The 22,949-nt window shown below is 44.2% G+C and overlaps 1 protein-coding gene across 1 annotated transcript in view; it reads left to right on the forward strand.

Moving 5' to 3' along the window:
• ppm1e (protein phosphatase, Mg2+/Mn2+ dependent, 1E) overlaps positions 1-22,949 on the forward strand; it is a 72,409-nt gene that overhangs the window by 44,602 nt on the left and 4,858 nt on the right. The window contains exons 2-4 of the mRNA XM_007906187.2: positions 13,203-13,324; positions 19,923-20,128; positions 22,017-22,205. Of these exons, the coding sequence (XP_007904378.1) occupies positions 13,203-13,324; positions 19,923-20,128; positions 22,017-22,205 (517 nt within the window). The remainder of the gene's footprint in view (positions 1-13,202; positions 13,325-19,922; positions 20,129-22,016; positions 22,206-22,949) is intronic.

A 22,949-nucleotide genomic window follows, 5' to 3' on the forward strand; every position in this document is an offset into this window, starting at 1 on the left:
TACAGTGCAACACTCGAGTACTTTACTTGCATGCTCAGCTTTAACTTGTGAGTCTTTCACCCCGAACTGTACTTGGAACGACCCTGAAGTGCAGCTGAATTAACATAGGAGTGAAATAATCCCAAGTAATGCCTGGTGGTAGTCGCATTAATAATATAAATTATCCTTGGACCTCATCACGTCGTCGAGACGTCTCAAAGTGCTTTACAGGATATACTGCAAAGTGGAGTGACTGTTCATTTTGTGGGTGAAATGTGGCAGCCAGTTGCGCACAGTGATGTCTCACAAATAGGCAAGAAATGGAGTGAGTGCCCAATTTTGTTTGGGGGGGTTGTTGGCCAGGACACTGGGAAAAACTCCCCTCTCTTTTCAAATAATGCCATAGGATATTTAGCATCCACCTGAACACTCTATCTGAAGGACGGCATCTCCAACATTAGAACCCCCCCACCAGCACTGCATTGGAGTGTCATCTTTGATGATGTGATTCCACGTCCCAAAGTGGGGCTTGAACCCACAATCTTCTGACTCAGAGGCGAGAATACTCCTACTGCGCCAGGCTGACACATTTAGGGTCACTGGAAGAGGTGGGGGTTCTGTTAATAGTGCCACTGTGCAGATTCCATTCAACCACCACAACAGCTTGCATTTCGATCGCACCCTTCACACAGAGCGCTAGAAGCTGCAGTAATTATTTTATTCAGAAATCTTGGGCTGCAGGGCAAGGCGTTTAAGATGAGCAGATGAGTTGCATCAATTAGTAGTTGGGTGATGTCAAACTTCTTTGAAAAACATTTGATTTGTGGACGATGGGGAGAGAAGATGAACGGAGTCTATGGTCTTGGGGTCGTGGTGAAGCATTTGGAGTTGATTGTGGGTAAAACACAGTGAGGCCACAGGGAGGAGGGTGTTGGGTGACATGGAAGGAACAAGATGTTGCAATATCCTGAAGGAAGATTATTTTCTGTCCATCACTGAAGATAGCAGTCGTTTTATCCCTTTCAATAATTGGTACTTCAGATTACACTGATATACTGAATAGCTCTCGCGTTTTAGTGATCAGCGTAGGATGGAGCAGGGATAAACTGTGCCAGGGAAGAGGCTGGAGATGAGAGAAGGATTACCTTGCATAATAATAATAATCTTAATAATAATCCTTGCATTTGATATAGCGCCTTAACACGTCATCAAGGCAGCTCAAAGTGCTTCACAGGATATACTGTAAAGTGAACTGACTGTGTTTTTGTGGGCGAAACGCATTCGCATTTGCAGTTGATCAACTGCTGATGGCACTTCCCACCTATTAATTGGGAAGTCTCAATGATAGGAATATAAAGCTTATATCCCCTGCCCTGCTCTGCCTGTGCCCCTCCCTCTCCCCCTTGCCCCGCACAGTCCTGACACTGTTTGTTCTGATTCTAAGTTTGTTCTGCTTCAGTAATGGATTTTGAGGACTGCAGACAGAGAGGAGTTAATGAGCACAACTGCGTGACACAGCTGAATTAACATCGGAGTGAATAATCCCAAGGTCCTTCAATGATATATTTTGCATTTTATCACTTCATCTGCATTCCCCACACCCCTACCCTGTGCCTTTCAGAGAGCAGACAGGCAGGGGTTGCGGGGCAAATACCCACATTTCCTCTCCTCCAGCACCACCCCTTGTTTTGATGCTTGAACGCTTTGCTTGCCTTTTCATGGATGAGTTTATTAATACTAAGAGTGAGATTGGAAACCATCCTAATGTGTTGCTCTCATTCCGAACAGTTATTGAGATGATTGAGAGAGCAGCATATTATTGCTGATCGTAAACTTGAGAGTTGCACTCTATAAGATTGGCTATGCCAATTTGTTACTATACTGTCTCTTCTACATTTTCCTAAGTGTTTCGATTTCCCCTCCCCTCCCCACTGGGTATTATTTGCTGACTTTCATCCTCTGTTAATAGTACATAAATACAAGATTGGTACAAGATACAGGGATTTTTTGACCTACCACAGGCAAAGTGCTCACAATGGGTTTACTCTACTTCATGTGACAAAGGCAGGAGGAAATGCTGGGCTTTGGTTGATAGTGATGTAGATCGGCTAGAAAATTATTTTCTGAACACACGATGGTTTGTGGGACGCTGCTGTGCGCAATTGGCTGCCGCGTTTCGCCCACACAAAATACACAGTCAATCCACTTTACAATATATTCTGTGAAGCGCTTTGAGACATCTCAACGATGTAATAAGGCTCCATATCAAATGCAAGGATTATTATTATAACAGCCAGACGTGTGTGACTGCTCCCTCAGCTATTCTGGTCTCCCATAGATTTAATCACGTGTTATGGACTATTTACTTTCTCACCGTGGAGCCTTCTAAGGTCGCAGGATAACCTGACGACTACAAGCTGAAGGTAGTTTGGTATCTGATGGGTAGTGTGCTGAAATGTAAGCAAACAGCCGATTGCCTTTCCCTGGAGGCTGAGTTGGTGGCTGTGGGTTGCGATGGAAAGCTCGGATGTATCTCGGATGTATCTGGGTAACCTATGTGATGTCTAGTGGTTTTCTCTGCACTACAACAGCAACAACGACAACAGCAGCAAAATTACATTTGTAAAGTGTATTTCACGTTGGGAGGACGTCCCAAAGCCCTAAAGAGTCAGGGATCAGGACCCAAGCATTGGGGGTGGGGGGGGGGGGGGGCAGGGTTGGGATGAGGGAGGGCAGAGGGGGAGTAGGAGGGTGGCTGAAGGCATGGTTGAAAAGCAGGATCTTGAGTCGAACCTTGAAGGAGGCAAGAGAGGGAGCAAGGCGAAGGGATTGATGGAGTTCCAAGGAGTGGGGGCAGAGAGGCTGAAAGCCTGGCTGCCGACGGTAGAGCGGGTTGGGCAGGAGACGTGGAGCAGGCTGGAGCTTGCTGAGCGGAGGGAGCGTACAGGTTGATAGGGGTTAGCAGGTCAGAGAGGTAGGAGGGGGAAAGGCCGTGGAGGGCCTTGAAAGTGAGGACGAGTGAACACTAAATCGTTACTCACAAAAAAGATTATTTCCAAACAGGTAGCACAATCTGAAGCTAGCAATACAGTAGAGACTAATGTGTCTCTCAGGGTTTGTATATCCCTGTATATCTGTGTATATTTCTGTATATATTTCTGTCTTGCTAGTTGCCTCTGTGTTTATATGTACAAGATGACCATAATGTTGTGATACCATTACAATGTCTAATAGGTCTTAAAGAAATGATGATTTTTTTTGGTTTTAGATAATAGGGTGCAGTAGTTATCACAACTTTTTGGTCACCCTATATTTTTTGTTCTCCCTGTCTGTCTCTTGTACTTAAATTGCGATCCTGAACTCAACTAACATTTTTCTTGTGATACACACTGATTATATCAGAGTGTGGGTTCTCGTGGCCCATGCTTTGGGGACCAAGGCTTCACCAGAACCTGCAGATTCCTCATTCCATTCCTCACTGCCTCCTACAATCAATACTCTTTGTAGAGTGTGGCCTCATCGGCAGGACTTGGCAGGGCAGACCAGTCACTGGGGGCAGGGAATCCTCCAACTCAGCTCCTGTAAACCCTGCAAGCCAAAGCCTTAATTAGTGGGGTGGTCCTAACTGGACAAGCAATGGGAAAGCTTGCCAGACAGCGATATCAATGCCAAGCTATGTGATTTTGATGGTTAGACTCCAGCAGTTACCCCGAATGTACCCTCTGGGTCTCCAAGCCTTGGCTCTTGCCAACCTGCGCCTAATAGTTTCTGGAATTAGGTAAGCAGGTGAGTCCCTCAAAGGTATTCCATTCCAACAATCTATCTCTGGAATTTCTATGTGTAGGTGGGATGTATGGAGACTCTTTGGTTTGAAGACTCTTAAGCACGGTGATGGGTTTCCACATGTGCCAGACACCCAGTTGACCCCCAAATCAATACACCTTGAATCTATCTTATCTATGGTCTGGATGGTGTCCTCGCCCTTCGCCTTTAAACAAAAGCTGTGGAGAACAGTCCTGATTGATACTGTGCCAAATGCTTGAAGGCTTAGTTGAGGAAGGGCAGGAGGAGGCTCATGTGGAACATAAACACCGGCATAGACCAGTTGAGCCGAATGCCCTGTTTCTGTGCTGCATATTCTAATGTATGTAATGTAAATGGAGGAGGCGACCAGGTAGAGAGAACAGTGGAAATGAGCCAGGTAGCGGAGGGGAGAAAGAGGGAGGGAGGGAGGGAGGGGAAGGAACAAAACATTTATATTCAGCACCGAATCTGAAAGAGCAAAACAACAACAGAAAACTAAACGTTACAAATCAGAGAAACCGGTTCAACTGCTTTAAGCCTTAGTCCCATGGCAGTGTCTGAGCTGGAAAATCACATCACAGAAATGTGGAACCTGCGAGAAGAGGAAGTTGGTGACGGCCTAATGATGAGGCTAAGAACAGGATTAATATTCCCCTTTTAAAAAATCCTGTCAGCCAACCATCAGTGACATTAAATGCACCAGAGCCGCAGTCTGCAACTCTCCCGTGCAGTCAAGTACCCTCTGACAAACCCATTTACTTTGTTACTGATGAGTGGTTATATGAGCTGCATCTCCTGCAGAGAAAGTGCAGCCAAACAGCATTAGCAGAAAACTTGTTTGCTTTGTAATAATAATAATAATCATAATAACGATAATCCTTAGATTTGATACAGCATTTTACCACGTATTCGAGACATCTCAAAGAGCTTCACGGAATATACTGCGCAGTCTCTGGGAAACATCACCTGATGAAAATGACCAATGTCCATTTTTTCACTTCATCTCCCACCCCTCCCCATCCCATAATATCTGACAACTATCTGAGTCCTGTAGCTCAGTGGTTAGAGCACTCGCTTTGCAAGCGAGACACTTGGGTTCAATTCCAGGCAGAGGGCGAAACCTTGGGCAAGTTTCCTTACTCCACACAGAGCCTAATAATAATCCCTCCAAAACCAAAACAATAATAAATTGGTCATTTTCAATCCACAACTGCTTGTGGGACATTGCTGTGCGCAATTGGCTGCCGCGTTCGCCCACAAATATACAGTCAATTCACTTTACAGCATATTCTGTGAAGCGCTTTGAGACGTCGAGAAGACGTGAAAAGCGCTATATCAAATGCAAGGATTATTATTGTTATAAATAATGTTTTCTTGAAGACAGTGACCCTTTAATTACAAACCTACACTGAGCGGTGTGTGAGTCCCAGGGCAGCAGAGGGCTGCTTACAGTGAAATTGACTGCACCAGACATGGTGCTGAAACACTTAATAATACTTATTTTAAGTTCTGTATTTGCAATAAACTGGCTGAGGCGGGGCGGGGGAGGCAGTATATATACGTAGCACTACGCTGAGAAATAAATACTTTCCAAAGATACTTATTTTATAAATAGCTTGTTCTTTTTTAATTGGGTAAACTGCTCGGGCATTATTAGTGTTTGGTGACTGTGTCTGGTTGCTGTAGATAGAGAGAGGGCTCAGAGCCTTGAGGCTGGTGGTTTGAATGACGCACTTGGCTTATTACCATACATATTGCAAAAGTTCCTTTGAGTTGTGTGGGTGGAATGTAGCCCCGATTACCAGTGTGTATCTGGAAGAGTAGCGTGTCTTTGCTGAGCCAAGCAACTGGGTACACCTGTAGGTTATGGATTTAACCCTTCGATGGGGAGCTCTAAAAGCACTCAGAAATCACTTTACACAAGATAACAAGTAGACTTGGATGAAGAACACCCTTTGGCTCAATTATTCCCTTCAGAGTACGCACCCTACCAACTGCTGACAATTGCATTAAGCTGCTTAACATGTCCTGGCCTCTACCAACCTTCCTGGTGGCATGTTCCTGCTGTGTGGATAAATACTTCCTGGTGTCTGACCTGAAGTTGCCCTTCACATCCCTGAACGTATGCCCTCTTGTCCTGTTGTGTTGGCACAGGCTTTACTGTGAAGTATAGTGACTGTATTTTTGTAAGCCATCTAATCAGTCTTCCTGCTTCATACTGTGTAACACCAGCATCACCCAACAAACAGCTGAGATGTCTCTTCAAGGATGAAGCACTCTAGCTTATCTAATGTCCTCACAACCCATTGCTGTAATATTGAGGATCTTCCTTGTTCTACACTGCACTTTCTTTGAATAGATGACCTGTGCTGAGTGAGTAAACTGCCCACCAGCAGGAAACCACGTTAGAAAGAGACTACATTACAGGACTTAGCAATCACATAGTATGATGCAGAAAAGGTGGAAAGACCAGATTAATAATAATAATAATCCTTGCATTTGATATCTCTGAGACATCTCAAAGTACTTCACAGAATATATATATTGTAAAGTGAATTGACTATATTTTGTGGGCGAAATGTGACAGCCAGTTGCGCACAACAGTGTCCCACAAACATTCGCGGATTGAGTGACCACATTATTATTTATTTAGTTATTTTTAAAGGGATTATTACCGCTGGAAAAGTGATCCGTCAGTTGACTAATACCTGAGTTCCTACTTACTGCTGGATAAACAGAGGCATGTGTGTGGAGTAAGGAAACTTGTCTCAGGTTTCACCCCACCCAGGTCCTCTCGCTTGCTACACTACTGGGCTCCAGCAATTACATAGCGTGATGCAGAAAGGGTGGGAAAACCAGATTAGAAGAGCCACAGTGCTGTGCTGGGCTGAAAGTGGATCACTTGGCAATATCAGAGAAAGGGATGGATATCTGGGACCTATCACGAGGATTTGAAGCCAGGTACTATACGTCGATGCCTAAGTCAGAGGAGGACAATGGTGTAGAGAGAGCAGAGCTGATGGAGAATACTGGAAGATACAATAACAACAACTAGCATTGATATAACGCCCTTCACGCGGGTGAGGTTTCGGAGCGCTTGACAGTGGCGGAGTCTGATGCCGAGCCAGGGGGAGGGGGGAGGGGAGTGACCATGAGCACAATCAAAAAGGAAGGTCTTTAGGCGGGATTTGAAAGTGGGGAGGGAGGAGGCAAGGCGGAGGGATTGAGGGAGAGAGAGTTCCAGAGTTTCAGGGCGTAGAGGTTGAAGGCATGGCCACCGATGGTGGAGCGGAGGGGATGAGAGACAAACAGAAGGCCGGAGCCAGCCGAGCGGAGGCAGTGGGTGGGGGAGTGGGGAGTAAGCAAATCGAATAGGTGGGGAGTTGTGAGGGCATCAGATAAGAAACAAGTGAGAGGATATTGAAATCGATCCGTTGAGTAATTGGGAGCCCGTGGAGCCTGGCAAGGACTGGTGTGACGGGGGTACGGAGTTTTGTGCAGATATTGTAAACTGAGCAGAGAGTAGGGACATGTGGTGGGGAGTGGGTGTGGGTTGCCTTGTGTCAGTGGGCAACTAAGCCTAAAAATACCGACCGAGAAGTATATGGAGGCTGGTTCAGACTCGCAAATCCCTACTTAATGAGCTCTTGATCTCCATTAAATAATTACTGTAAAAGAGTCTGTGTATCTTAATAAAGCTGCAGTGATTCTATGCTAATTAAAGAATGTCAAGAGGTAATCATTTTTTTTTAGTCTTGAAGGAAGTTTCTAGTCTTGAAGGAACTGATTCGTACTAGAGTCTATATCCAGGTGATTTGGCTGCCATCCAGCATGTCACCCAAGTGGCCACTTCTCCAACAGCAAGTGCTGTTTCATTATAGGGGAGAAGATCACACTGAGGATTTCAGGTCTTCTCTCCCTTGTGGACGCTGGTAAGACAGAGGCCCTCCTGCTTGGCTCCCATCAGCACCTGCTCACCTCAGGCGCTGATAGTATTATTATTTATGGGTGCACTCTACACCTCACTGAGCTAATACGACCCTCAGCTATCTCTGCCCCCACACTCTGGAACTCACTCCCGCCATCCCTCTGCCTCACCCCCCCCCCCCCTCTCTTGCCTCCTTCAAGTCCCATCTAAAGACCTTCTTCTTCGACCATGCCTTTCGCCATCCTCACAACCCCACCCTCCCCTGCCATCTCTCCTGACCCCAACTCCCAGCTTGGGTCAAAAAACCCTGATTGTCCAGCACCCTAGGACGTCTTTCCAACGTGAAGGGTGCTGTACAAGTGTAATTTGTTGTTGTTGTGAAGAATAGGGTTGGGAGTGTGTCACCTAAGATGACTGAGGTGCTGTTATTCTGTGACTAGTTAGAGTAAGATTGCAAATTAGTCCCGAAACAAGGGATTAGGGTAATGGTTATGATGAAACGAGTCAACTGAGGCTTCAGAGATTTGAGAGGTTCAGAGGTTCGCTTGCACTTCCATGGGTACCAGGTAGTTGAAGGCCCCTATGGACCCAAACATAAATGGTGCACGTGGGATGGCACTGATCATTGAACAGGACCGGAAGTCGGAGTGAGCTCTGCTAACCTCGTCTGGACCAAGATACTCTTTAGGGGATCTGCATCCTGGGTTATAGGATCAGGGTACATTCCCCAAAAGCTGCACGATGCTGAACGCCTTAAGACTGTGAGCAGCTCGCTGGATAGCCTTGCACAATGTTCTCTGACTGTCCGTTGCTCCTTACGGGAGATTGAAACATGTCAAAACTGGAACTTCAAAGGTGGAGCGAGAGCCTTCGGCATCGGTGCTCTCTGGCTCTCTGCTCCCGTTTTCAGGTTCACCAATTACATGGCCTCAGTGTGGAGAGCAGAACGGGACAGCAATCGATCACATGGTGGTGAGTGGATCGGCATGTCCTGTTCTCTCTAATTGTGTTGTTTGACGTCGTGGGGAAACCTCTGACCACTGGTCAGTCACCTTCAGTGTCAAGAGGGCAGCCCTTGGTCTTCTAGGGGTGCAGTGCTGACCCATTTTGAACCCTGGGCCAACCGGTGCGACATAGTGATGGGGCCCCCCAAGTGTGGAATCATGGTTCTGCACGGCTCAAGGGAAGTCATAGAGGGAATTGATTGGAAGATACAAAGGGCATCAATCCCAATCATTGACTCTCATCAATACCTCACGGTTATGGTGGACACCAACTGGACACTGTCCTGAAGGGGTGAAGGGTACTCTGATCATGCTCATCCCTCTTCAAGGACATCAAGATCCCAATGCAGGTCAAGCCTGTAGCACATAAGGCCTGTGAGCAAACATTTCTCCATTAGGATCTGAGCTCCTCAGGATGCAGCCAAGAGGCTTCCTTCGACCCATCTGCAAAGTCCAGGATCAAGAAGTAAGGTGGATTTGTAGGGCTCCAGCCTACAACTACCTGTCGCTGAACACCTTGGAGGGGAGTTGGTTTCACAGCGGGCATGTCTATTTGCCTGGGGCCCTCACATGAGGACCTGGATTAGCAGCTGGTGCAGAGTAAGGTCAAGGTATTAAGGGGTATTGGGCAAGGCCGGTTAACTGGATTTGAGGTACTGATCAGCTACGATCTTATTAAATGGTGGAATAGGCTCTAGTGGCTGAATAGCCTACTCCTGTTCCTATGTTTCTAAGCCTGGTACACGGTAATGGACTTGGACCTCACGAACATCAAGGTGGTTGCACGTCCCACCCTGTCCTGTAAAGGTCCTCCAAACACACTGAAGGCAAGATGCCTGCCAGATAGCTGATGAGGAAACTCTGAGGCTTGGGACAACAGCTGCTGGAAGGTATTACTGAGCTTCAAGCAGATTCAGTCCGAGTGAGCAACCAGGGAGATTCAGAGAAGCCAGAGAAAGAAAGAAGTGAGGCAAGAACTGAGCGATACAGCTTCAGGCAGTGAACATTTGTGAAAACATCCTCTCAGCCCTGGCCTGTGGTATCAGCGTGTGGCTGTAAAACTTCTCTATTGTTGGTATCCTAGTACCTTGGTTGTTACCTTGGTAATACAGATGTCGTACAAAGCTCTTGTCTCTCTCTCTCACACCTCCGCAAGGTCACACTCAGACACTTCTATCTCTGCTTGGATCCGCTTTGTCTGTATGTGGGGTAAGCAGGTTGGAGTAAGCAGGAAGGTGCCAGGGCATGAAACAAGGGTGACATCCATTGGTGGTTGCACTTTCGGCCACTAAACTCTGGAACACTCTTCCTCTATCCCTCTGCCTTGCCCCTACCCCCCCATCTTCAGGTCGTGGATTCGACCGTGCCTATGGTCACCTCCCTCTCCCCCCGGGTCAGCGTCGTGCTCGCCACTGTCAAGCGCTCTGGGACGCTGCCCTGAGTGAGGGAGCTGTGCAAATGCAAGTGTTTGTTATATAGTGCAAACAATGAAATCTCTGATCTTAATCAAACCAATCCACGCTCTGGAGGAATTCAACCCTTTAAAGTGGTGCCTGTGTAACCAAAGGGATAAACTGGGGAAAATCTAATGATGTAAAAAAATAGCAAATTGTTTTAGGAACGGAAGAATCTCTTTAGAAGAACATAAGGAACAGGAGGAAGCCATTTAGTTGGCTGAGCCTGTTCTGCCATCTTATAGGATTACAAAAGATATTTTAATGCCACTTCACTGATTTCTCTTCATATTCCTTAATATCCGAACTTCCCTGGGCTTTGCTTTTAAAACATCTCAAAAGATTCTTCATCTATGACCTTCTAGGTGCAGCGTATTAGGGCTTTTAAAGCTTTCAGAGTGGAGACTTTTATTCCATCAATATGGGATGAGTTCCAACCCATCTCCCCAGCACTGAGAGGGCAGTTTAGTACCTCACTGTTTTATCCACAGAGTAAGTGTCGTATAGCTTGGAAGAAACAGACAACTTTGGACTCAAGGTTCCCAAAGCTTTCCATTCTGTTGTAGACTAATCATTATTGTAGCATGAGACTACCGGGATGGTAAAAGGTGAACTCGATGGACCTTGCTCTTTTTTTCATCTAGCAATTGTAAATGACAAGTTTGATCATGTCTCGTGTCTTGGTATCCTGGTATTAGTGAAGCGATTTCCACCAACTTGACTTCAAAGAATAAAAACAGTCTGGGAATGAAGCAAGTTCAGTATGACTCACTTCAATTCGGAGAGACTGATGAGGTCGCCCAAACCTGCTTCCAAACCATATCCAAGCCTGGACCTAATTATTCTCCTAGGAAAAGCAGTTATGCGCACACTATCCTGTTCCAAAGAAGACAAGTGAGCTTCCAGCTCACAAGCCATGCCAGTGGTGTCATGTGAACAGGTCAACTTGAGATCATCACCTGCACTCACGCCTGAATGCCAACGTTTACAGTGAATAACAGTAATGTAGCGATTGTTTACCTACTACTGTATTTTCCATGAGGGTTAATAAATGTGACGGGAAAGTCTTTAAACAATGATTTCCATTGTGTGGAAATGTGATCCACTTAACTAAATGGAAACCACATCTATCAATGAAGATTTAATGAGTAACTGTTCAAGCAACAGACAGCCTTTTGTAGAGCTGACTTTCATGTGAGTAACAATAGATGGTTTTTGGTTATTGCCAAAGGGACATTGCAGTGGTTAAGAGCACAACATGTAGTACCACACAGTAATAGGGATGTGAGACAGATAATAATAATCCTTGCATTTGATAGAGTGCTTTATCATGTCATTGAGATGTCACAAAATGCTTTATATATTGTAAAGTGACTGTGTATATCTGTGGGCGAAACGTGGAAAAATAAATATTCCATATTTATTTATATTTCTATAATTATAAAGATTCCACATGTGACAAGGTCACCAACGCAACACAGAACAGAAGATGTTCGAGTTGCTTACTACAGACCTTGAGACTACAGTGATTGGAATTGTTGCCTAATCAAATAATACTGGGATTGGATGTAGTCAGTGAGGCCACTAACAGCAAAATCTTTTTTTATTAGAAGATCACTGAAAATATCCATTTATTTTTGGTAATTTTCACTTCCGTGCACTGTGTACTATTTTCAGCTTCGGGAGAGTTGATAGGCGTCGCAGTTTAATATTAAACGATTCCATCCCAAAATGCATCCTATTAGAAAGGCAGATAAATAATGTACCGTGTTTGGCATCTGGCATCTGACAATTAATGTGGAATGGGCTGGTGGGGGGAGATGCTGAATTTAGTAAGAGAGAATCCTATCGAGGAGAGGGAATCAGTTGAGCGTTGTAAACAGGATTGTAACAAGGACATTAGGTCAACCTTTTCCCTATTATTGCCACTGCAATTAGTTTCCGGGCTGTTGTTTTCTGGGGTATTTCCATTTGCAAAGTAAGCAACTAATTAGATCAAAACCTCCAGGGATGGATGCCAGGCAACTTTTTACTTGTGAGTTTTTTGGGACGTCAAAAGTCTCTCATCCTTTCTATTTTAATTAATGACCTCTGCTGTGCTCAGAAGTAATCAGGCAAGATATGATGTGTTGATCTTACCAATACATTTAGACACATCACTTTTTTTTTCCTTAAGCCAACATTGTACAGATGTCACTCAAACCTCACATGGAATGATGCTATCCTGGCTCAGTTGACAGTACTCTTGCCTCTGAATCAGAAAGCTTTGGGTGCAAGCCTCGCATCAGAGCTTTGAGCTCATAGTCCGGGCTGACACTCCAATGAAGTTTGGGGGAGCACTGTGTTCACTAAGACATTGTCCTTAGACTGAGATGTTAAACTCAGGTTCCATCTGCCTGTTTAGGTGGAATTGGAATACTCCATGATTCCATTTGAAAAGTGAAAGGAAATGCTCCCAAGGTCCTGGACTAATCCTCCAGATACAATTGTCCATTCACTTCATGGCTAGAGGACATTGCTGTACTCAAATTAGCTCCTCTTTCACCTAAAAATACACAATGACGATTCTTCAATAGAAAATAAAAAGCAGAAGTCGCTGGGAACACTTAGCAGGTCAGGCAGCATCTTTGGAGAGATGACCTTTGGTCTTTGATCTGAAACATTAACCCACTTTCCTCTCCCTATAAATGCTGCGTGACCTGCTGAGCGTTCCCATTGACTTCAGTTTTTATTTCCAACATCTGCAGTATTTTGCCTTTTCTTCAATGCAAAAGTTCTGTGAAGCACTTTGAGACGTTTTGATGACATGATAAGGTGCCGTGTCAAACGCCAGGATTCACTCTGGGGCACTGAGCTCAGGGTCTGATAAAATATTAACTTCTCTGCCCCTTGTCAATTTGTGAACAGTAAGAATGGTGCCATGTTGACACCTTCAGAGGAACTTTCTTTGTGAGTCGGTGTTTTACCATTCAGGTTGATTGTATATTTCCTCCAATCATCATCTTTGTCTCTCACTCTCTCTTTCCTTCTCAGTAATGCACCCTTCTCCTTGGCTGCAGCTCTGGCAAGAGTAGCGACAAATGAGGTCCTTCAGACTGACCTCACTGTGCTCCACAGTTTGCCCAAACTGCTGGACGGGGGTAACGGAATTCCACGTAAGTAGTGATTATTATTACGTAGAGTGGGACAGAGTTGGGAGAAGTGACTCTGTTGGTATTGTGGTGCATTGTGGATCATTGTTCTGGCACGATGCCTTATACAACCATAGAAACAGGAGTATTCAGCCCCTCGAGCCTGTTCTGCCAGTCTATAAGATCATGACTGATCTGTACCTCAACTCCAGTTACCCACCCTTACCCCTTAATACCCTGATCTAACAAATAGCTATCCACTTCAGCATTCACGTACTAGCGAGCATCAGTACATGGCACCCATGGAGCTGAGTAACCACAAGCTACTCTAAAGGACCAGGTATGCTGACTCAAGAGCCCCTGTGATGAACCCATAGTGACCTTTAGTGCACCCGAAGAAGCACAGATGAAGGGCAACTTCAGGACGAGAATCAGATCGTCCTGGCTTGTCCTCAATTCCCTGCTACTGCAGGGTCAGTTGTCTGCTGTGACCTAATTAGATCATCAGAGATGACAAATGCAACCCACGTCCAATCCCACCTGTCTGTCCTTCTGAAGGGCAACGCAAGAGTGTATCTCAAAAGTTTCAAGTAACAGGAGGTGTTGCTGAAATGAGGTTAAAAGGGAGGGGGAGGAAGTGGGCGGAATCACAAATAAAACACTGCAGTAAAAATGACATCCTTTATTGCAGAGGAGAGCGTGGGTGACTGTATTCCTTGCCTCACTGCTGGGAAAGGAGACAGTGACGAATGGCTCTATGCTTCTACAAAGGTCATTCATTGCTACTGCATCATTGCACTACACTACCCTTCCCTGTTTCAGCTTCAGCCACCTCCAATTCCCTCCGACAAAAGGGGTGTATTTCCCCTCCGTTCCCTCCACAGGATTGACAGTATGTGAGCCTGATTGACGCTGAATTTTCTCTGATTTCTCTGTTTGCATTTCTTTTTAATTCTTAGCATTTGAAATAATAATAGTTAATTATAATAATCCTTGCGTTTGGCACAGCGCTTTATCACGTCGGAAGGAAGCGCTTCGCAGGAATCACTCCGCAAATGGAGTGACTGCACGCTTAGGCAAATATACATTTAAAATGTTAAATGTAAAATGAAAAGGATCAGAAATAAAGAAATGGGCGATATAAGATTACAGGACTTTTTTCATTATACATTATACATTATACATTTCATTTTCATTATACATGCATTAAAAGGTACTTTTAAGTAAGTAGGAACCCGATTGTTGGTAGATTGCTTTTCCGGGGGTAGTAATTCCTTAAAAAAAAATTGGGTCACTCAATCCACCACTGTTCGTGGGACACTTCTGTGCCCGATTGACTGCCATGTTTTGCCCACAAAATATACAGTCAATTCACTTTACAGTATATTCTGTGAAGCGCTTTGAGACGTCTCGAAGACGTGATACGTCTCTATATCAAATGCAAGGATTATCATTATCACTTAATCCCAAGAAAACGGCCACAGTATATGTCTCCGGAGCTATCTATTCAGCACCATTGCAACCTACTTTTAGTTTGACATGAAACTGAATCCACCAATAGTGTCCAAGGTGCTGAACGAACCCAGAAGGTCCCAGTGCATAGCTGTGTTATCTGATCTCAGCGGGCGCAGGAGTAGGAGTACGCTGGGTTTAGTCTACATGTGTTAATTTATGGAGTCCTGTAGTTTAGTGGTTAGAGCACTCGCCTCACAAACGAGAAGATTTGTGTTCGATTCCCGGGCAGAGCGAAACCTTAGGCACATTTCCTTGCTCCACACACCCCTGTTTACTTAGCAGTAAGTAGGAACCCGGTTGTTAGTCGATTGGAGGATCGCTTTCCGGTGGTAGTAATACCAAAAAAAATAACACTCAATCCACGAATGTTTGTGGGCCACTGCTGTGCGCATTTGGCTGCTGCGTTTCGCTCCTAAAAATATAGAGCAAATTCACATTACAATATATTCTGTGAAGCGCTTTGAGACGTCTCAACAACATGATAAGGCACTGTATCAAATGAAAGGGTTATTAGATATAAAAGCAGGCAGGGGATCCCACTTCCGATCACTATTGAGCCAATCCGAGGTAAATTCTGAAACCAACAACAACAATAAATTATACTTGTATAGCACCCTTCACGTCGGAAAACATCCTAGGGTACTGGGTGTTTTGGATCAAACCAAGGTTTGAGGGCAGTTCAGGATGTAATCTGATACCAGACTGTGTTGGATTTGGGCTTTGATATCAAGTACCAATTGAATCATCACTTCATTAATGATGGAAGAATGATAATTCTCTCATTTCATACCATTCACTCCAGCTCACAATGCCAATGGAGGCAAACCAACATTGAACCCAGCATGTCGTGTTTCTTGCAGTGCCTTTATTCTTAGACCATGCTGAAGTTCCACGCTCTGGGACGCTACCCTGCATGAGGAGCCCTGGCTAAATGCAAGTTGTTGTTGAGTTAAGGGGAGAATATGAGTTTCTTCGTGGCATGTGGGAGAGGCTGAGGTTCAACCAGAAGTGGTTCGCCCGAAAGATATTAAATCTTAATTAAAACACGGCTGTTTGTGGGAAACTGCTGTGCGCTATTGCTGCTGCATTTCGCCCACAAGACATACAGTCAATTCACTTTATAGCATGTTCTGTGAAACGCTTTGAGACATCTCAAAGACACGATAAGGCTCTCTGAGACACTACCCTGTATGGAGGGCGCTATATGAGTGCAAGTTATTGTCGTACACCAAATGCAAGGATTATTATTATTATTATTAATTAAGGGTAATTGGAACTAAGAGAAAGATGATCAGCCATCAGTGAGACAGGGCAAAAATGCCTGATCTATCCAGGCTGACAGCTGATTCACTTGTAGACTGTGCTGAACCTGTGAATGATTGATAAGCTACATATCCTGCACTGTGGGGGCAGAGGGCACCACAGGCATTTTTCCACACTGCTTGCCAGTAATTATTTATGTTTGTAGAAATTTCATCGACCATCTGGGAGAAAAGAGAAAAATATTCAATACTTCAATTACAAAAGTGCTGTGCATTACGCTTCTGAGCCTGTTTGAGCCAAGCTGCTTTTAAGGCAGTGGGTTCCATGGTAATAATAACAATAATAATAATAATCCTTGCATTTGATATAGCGCTTTTCACGTCGGGAAGACGTCCCAAAGCGCTTCACAGAACACACTGTAAAGTGAATTGACTGTATATTTGTGGGCGAACGCGGCAGCCAATTGCGCACAGCAATGTCCCACAAACAGTCATAGATTGAAAATGACCAATTTATTATTGTTTTTGGTTTTGGAGGGATTATTATTAGGCTCTGTGTGGAGTAAGGAAACTTGCCCAAGGTTTCGCCCTCTGCCTGGAATTGAACTCAGGTCTCTCACTTGCAAAGCGAGTGCTCTAACCACTGAGCTACAGGACTCCATAATGTGGATGTGTCCATTAAACGACTATTCTCATTTGAGGATACTCACTCACACGCTACCCGGTCATACCTTAGTCTGGATTTTAAATGACTGTAACACCCAGTGGGTAAATTGTCTCCTCCATGCTGTTTTTTTTTGTGTACTTTATAAGCAGGCGAGTGACATATCGAGCAGTTTCCAGTTTGTTCTTTTAACATGAAAAATAGCAAAGTGACTCACAGACAGGTAATGTTTGTGCCATCCACTTAGCAGAGGCACAAATCCTTGTCAGATGTCTAATAATCCATTTAGGGACTATTCCCCGGGGGGGGGGGGGGGGGGGGGGATAGGAAGGGAAGGTGTGTGGCGTCTACAGCTTCTGAGGTTATTTGCCTGTCAAAGGAAGACTGGAATCTAATCTACAGCGGTATCAGGTGTCTGATACTTGAGCCAGTGCCTGAGGCCATTTTTGGTGGATCAGCCAGCCTGGCTCATTGGCAGGACTTGCAGGAGTAGATCAGTCACTGTGGGGGCGGGAATTGTTTCCGCAAGGCTCCTAATAATGCTGTAAACAAAAGCTCTAATGGGTAGAGTGGGCTTAACCGGATAAAGCAGGAAGCTTATTGATGCTCTGCAATGGTAAACCTCATGGTTTTAGCCGCTTGAACTCCAGTACACACTTTGGAGGTCACCTATCCTAGCAAGTTATAATAATAATCCTTACATTTGATATAGCGCTTTTCACGTCTTCTAGACGTCCCAAAGCGCATCACAGAATATACTGTAAAGTGAATTGACCGTATACTTGTGGGCGAACAAGTTGACAAGAGCCAAGGCTACGTCCCAAGAAGAACGTCGTTGAGGCGTCTCAAACAGGATTTACAGTAAAGCGGATTGATTGTGTGTTTTTGTGGATGAAACACGGCATTCAATTGCGCATAGCAATGTCCCACAAACAGCCATGGAGTGAGTGACCAATTTTATTCTATAATAGTAATCTAAAATAAAAGCTTGTCTTGGCATATGAGTCACACGTCATTTGTTGGCGCACAACAATAAGTGAGTGAGTTCATATCATCAGCCAAACATTTGGGGGGGGTGGGGGGAAGAGTTGGCTAAATGAAAATATTAAATGAAGCACTCTCACACCTCCTAGTGGTTGTTTGCAGAATGGCATTAATAGTGGCCTTGATGGTGGCTTGTCTGTCTATAACCAACCACTGGCTGGTACAGAGAGTGGGAGGTGAAGAGGAAAACAACAGACTACGGGTGGAGCTGACATCAGCCTCACTGATAGCGACACAGTAATAAGCAGGAGGTAACTGGGGTCTTCTCTTTAATTATACAGCTGGTTTGGAAATATAGGATGTCAGTATCAATACCAGGGTACCTATGAAAGCACCTTTGAGGAAAGCGTTGAGATTGTCTGTGACGGCCTCGCCTCCCCTATTTGTCTCTTTCAACCCCCGGAAAAGCCCACCTCTTGCCTCTAGCACTTAGTGATGGAGACAGCTGACTGACAGCTAGCTTGAAGGGTGCTATATAAACCCAAGTTATTGTTGCAGCCAGAGCAGTATAATCGGATAACATAATTTCTTCCATAATAAACTCTTTACGTACTGTATTAAAGACAATCGTCTTCACGAGCACAACCATAGCATTAAAGATGTGTAATAAGGTACGTGTTTTACTGGCAACTAACAACTGTGCAAATGCCAGGATAGCTTCCAAGATTTACTAGAATGTCAGGATTATTCCAAGGCGGAACTGAGCTGATAACTCATAAGTGGTGACATCACAGGAGAGCAATTATAAACATTTCAGGCATCATATTTAGTAAGCTTATAGTAATCAATATTTTCTATTTAAATCTGTACATTAATTTGTGCACCCATTTAAACAACTTTAATGACACCGTTCATTACTCAACAACTTGTGGCTATTTCTTCAAACACTCAACTAATAATAATAATAATCCTTGCATTTGATACAGCGCCTTATCATGTCTTCGAGATATCTCAAAACCCTTCACAGAATACACTATAAAGTGTATTGACTGTATATATTTTGTGGGCGAAACTAAGGGGTGATAAGGCAAGAAAAGGAGGAGATGATTGAAGGCATAACCGATGATTTGTTTCAAAGCAGGGAAGCCAAAGCGGTGACTCAAGCTTATTAATATTATTATTTACACTCTCACAAATCAAAGTGAATTTATCGTTGATCTGTAGAACCAGTCGATTTCCATTGGAGGGTGACATATTAATGGTGTTGATTATTATGTTGGTAATCCAATGGTCCTAATAGAACCACTGATCCTTCTGGTTGTTATTCTCCAGAGTTGCTGGTAACTTCGGCTGGAAGATGGATTAGAACCATAGAATAGTAGAATATTATAGCACAGAAGGAGTCCATTTGGCTCATTGCGGCTCTGCTGACTCTATGGAAGAGCTACCCAATCAGTCTCACTCCCCCGCCCTTTCCTCATAACCACTGCAAATATTTTCCTTTTCAAGTACCTATTGTATTACATCATTCATGCAATAAATGTGGAGTTTGTTGGAGCCCTGTCGTGTACTGGATAGAGACTCGCCTTGCAAGCGAGAGGACCTGGGTTTGATTTCCAGGCAAGGTGAAATGTTAGGCTGGTTGCATTCTCTGTACACCATTGCTTGCTCTCGCTCACATATTCCCAGCCTCAACTACATTCAACTTGTGAATTTTTCTCCTATTTATTCTGGTTTGTATTCTCTCCGCATTCAGATGAATTGTTGATTTATTTCATTTGGCTGCAGGACGTTTGCTGATGCAAATTAACTGCTGCAATTGCCGATGCAACTATTCATTCATTTCTAATTAATCTGCGTAAAGTGCTTTGAGACAATTTATTTTTATGCGAATGGTGCTGCCTAAATGTAAATTGCCTCTACTCAGCATTATTATTATCTTTGCATTTGATATAGCGCCTTATCACATCTCCGAGACGGCTCAGAGCACTTCACAGAATATTGTGTAAAGTGTAGTGACTATATTTTGTGGACGAAATCATGCACTCCCCAAATAAAGTGTAATGTTGTGTAACACTGTACAGTACTACAATTAAACTATGTTGATCATGGTCTGTCTGTCTGCCCGCTTTTGATGCTGATTTTTCTTCTGTTATGTGTGGGAGAGGGCTAAATGACTTGTTTGACCTTTATTCAGTTCCAGAGTTTGACCCGAACAAACTGTCCCGATTGGTGTTCACCAAACTCCACGAGATCTGCTGTAGCTGGGTCAAGGATTTGCCACTGACACGCCAGACGCATCCGTACTTCGAGACGTCTATTCACGCCATCAAAAACATGCGCAGGAAGATGGAGGACAAGCATGTGTGCCTGCCAGACTTCAACACGCTCTTCAATCTGGAGGTGAGAAAACTGCCACAGGCTTTAATAACAATAATAATAATAATAATCCTTGCATTTGATACAGTGCCTTATCACGTCTTTGAGACGCCTCAAAGCGCTTCGCAGAATATAGTGTGAAGTGAATTGACTGTATTTTGTGGGCGAAATGCGGCAGCCACTTGCACACAGCAACGTCCCACAAACAGTCGTGGATTGTGTGACCGACTTATTATTATTTTATTCAGTTACAGAGTTTGACGCAACCAAGCTGTCCCGAATGGTGTTCACTAAACTCCAATCGATAATGATTGGCTGCCGGGTTTTGCATACAAAACACACAGTCACTACACTTTACAGTATATTCCGTGAAGCGTTCTGAGACGTCTCAAAGACACGATAAGGAGCTGTATCAAATGCAAGGATTATTATTATTAATAACCTCCAGAGACTTCAATTGATGACCAGATGCTTGAAAAAGAACATTGAAGGGTTTGTGGCAGGACAGTTCATCCCTTTTCCTTTCACAAATACATATATATATTTTTGGAGGGCAGCCGGCTGTCTGACCCATGCGGAAACCCATCACCATGCTTAAGAGCATCCAAAACAAACTGAAAATTCCACGTATCCCACTTACACCTGGAAATCCCAGAGATTGACTTGTTGGAATGGAATGCGTGCTCTCTCTCGGGAGGGACACATCCTGTTTACCTAATTCGGTAAAGTATTATGTGCCGGTTGGCAAGAGCCAAAGCTCGGAGACCCCAGAGTGTGTGTTGGTTAACTACTGGAGCCTCACCAGCTAAGCGATATGAGCAAAGAACCTGAAATTTGGATTAATAATAAAGGGTGATAATACAGGGATCAGTGGCACTGACAGAGTAGCCTCCTTCTATGTTGCAAGTTTCTCTTTTTAATCCTTCTCCTTTTTGTCCTGAAGATCCCTGCTTCACTTACATATTTCTCCACATTGAATGGCTCCCCATGTTATGCTGGAGTTTTCATTTCAGACGCTGTTTCCAGGTGCCAGCTCAGAACACTGAGTGACCCAGATAAACAGCGGAAACCTCTGATGATTTGCATATGGCACAACAGCTGTTGTGGACAGAATCTTCAAAAGATTGTGCCCTCATTCATTAATGCACAGAACCGTGTTTCCCGGTGACTGGAGATTGAGTAGAGGGCTTGAGCAGCGCTGGGCATACTTCGCTTTGAGCTCTGCAAAGGTGGGGTGGGGGGGCAATTAGGCCAATTATAGTGTCTCAACTGCTGCCATTGCAAGAATTTTGGGGCTTTTTTTCTAACCAGGTTTCCCCCAAAAAACTATTCAAAAATCTATTGGGCTTACCTAATTGAAAAAGTGCAGCAGTACAATGAAAATAACCCCCTGGGTTAATAATAATAACAATAATAATATAATAATAATCCTTGCATTTGATATAGCGACGTATCAAGTCTTTGAGAACCAAAAGGACCAAAGGGGAGACGAGGAGAAATGCATTTACCCAGAGCATTGTTTTTACCACCTGAAAGGGCGGTGGAGACAGATTCGATAATAGCTTTCGTAAGGGAATTAGACAGGTACTTAAAAAGGAAAAAATTACAGGGCTCTGGGGTGAGAGCGGGGGAGTGGGACGAGTTGGTATCAAGGAGCTGGCACAGGCACGATGGGCCAAATGGCTTCCTTCTGTGCTGTAAGCTTCTTTGATCCTATATGAAGGCAAGTTTGGATAGAGAGGATGAGTCCAATACACAACAAATATTTAGAGACCTAATATACCCATAAAGGGACTGTTCCCAATTAGTGCAAAAATTGGGCGCTCTATTGTGTGATATAAACCGAAGTGAAAGGCGTGATACAAATGTAATTTTGTATTGTATTGTATAAACACCCTTCCTTCTATGTCAGGACCAGGAAGAACAGTCCTATTTTGCTGTGTTTGATGGGCACGGAGGAGTTGACGCTGCTATCTACGCTTCCATCCACCTTCACGTGAACCTGTATCGACAGGAGGTTTTTCAGGATGATCCCATTGAGGCGCTGTGTCGGGCCTTTCGTCTGACAGATGAACATTTCGTCCAGAAGGCTGCAAGAGAGGTTTGTGATTCCTTGTGCTGTGTAAAGCTGCTGTTTAGTGTCAGTCCAAGACACAGCAAAAGGTGCAGCGTTTCACACAATGCCTTCCCAATATTAGGCAGGCTCCTGAGTTACGGATCAAGCAAGTTTCTTTTCTCATAATATAGGAAAGAAGAACAATAACCTGGACTTAGGATAACATTTCACGTTGGATAACTGAAGTGTCAGAAGGCACGCATAAACAAGTAGGATTTTAATAGGGTTTTGAAAATAATAATGATCCTTGCATTTGATCCTTGCATTTTATCACATCTTCTACACGTCTCAAAGCGCTTCACAGAATATACTGTAAAGTGAATAGACTGTATATTTATTTGTGTGGGTGAAACGCGGCAGTCATTCGGACACAGTGGTGTCCGAATTGAAGTGACCAACTTATTATTTTTTTGAAGTAGTTATTACCCCCGAAAGAGATATCTCTGCCATTCGACTAACAACAGGGTTCCTATTTACTGCTAGGCAAACAGAGGCGTGTGAAGTAAGGAAACTTGTCCAACATTTCGCTCTGCCTGGGAATTGAACCCAGGTCTCTCGCTTGAGAGGCAAGTGCCCCAACCACTGAGCTACAGGACTCTGATGGGAATGGAGAAAGAGGGTGTGAAAACAGGATAACCTGAGATTCAGGTCTGGTAGCAAGACCATACAAATGGTGGACAGCATGGGGAACCTATATAGGGAGTCAGAAACCTATAGGGTAGGAGTAGG

This window comes from Callorhinchus milii, unplaced genomic scaffold (genome assembly GCF_018977255.1).
Source record: "Callorhinchus milii isolate IMCB2004 unplaced genomic scaffold, IMCB_Cmil_1.0 Scaffold10, whole genome shotgun sequence".
NCBI lineage: Eukaryota > Metazoa > Chordata > Chondrichthyes > Chimaeriformes > Callorhinchidae > Callorhinchus > Callorhinchus milii.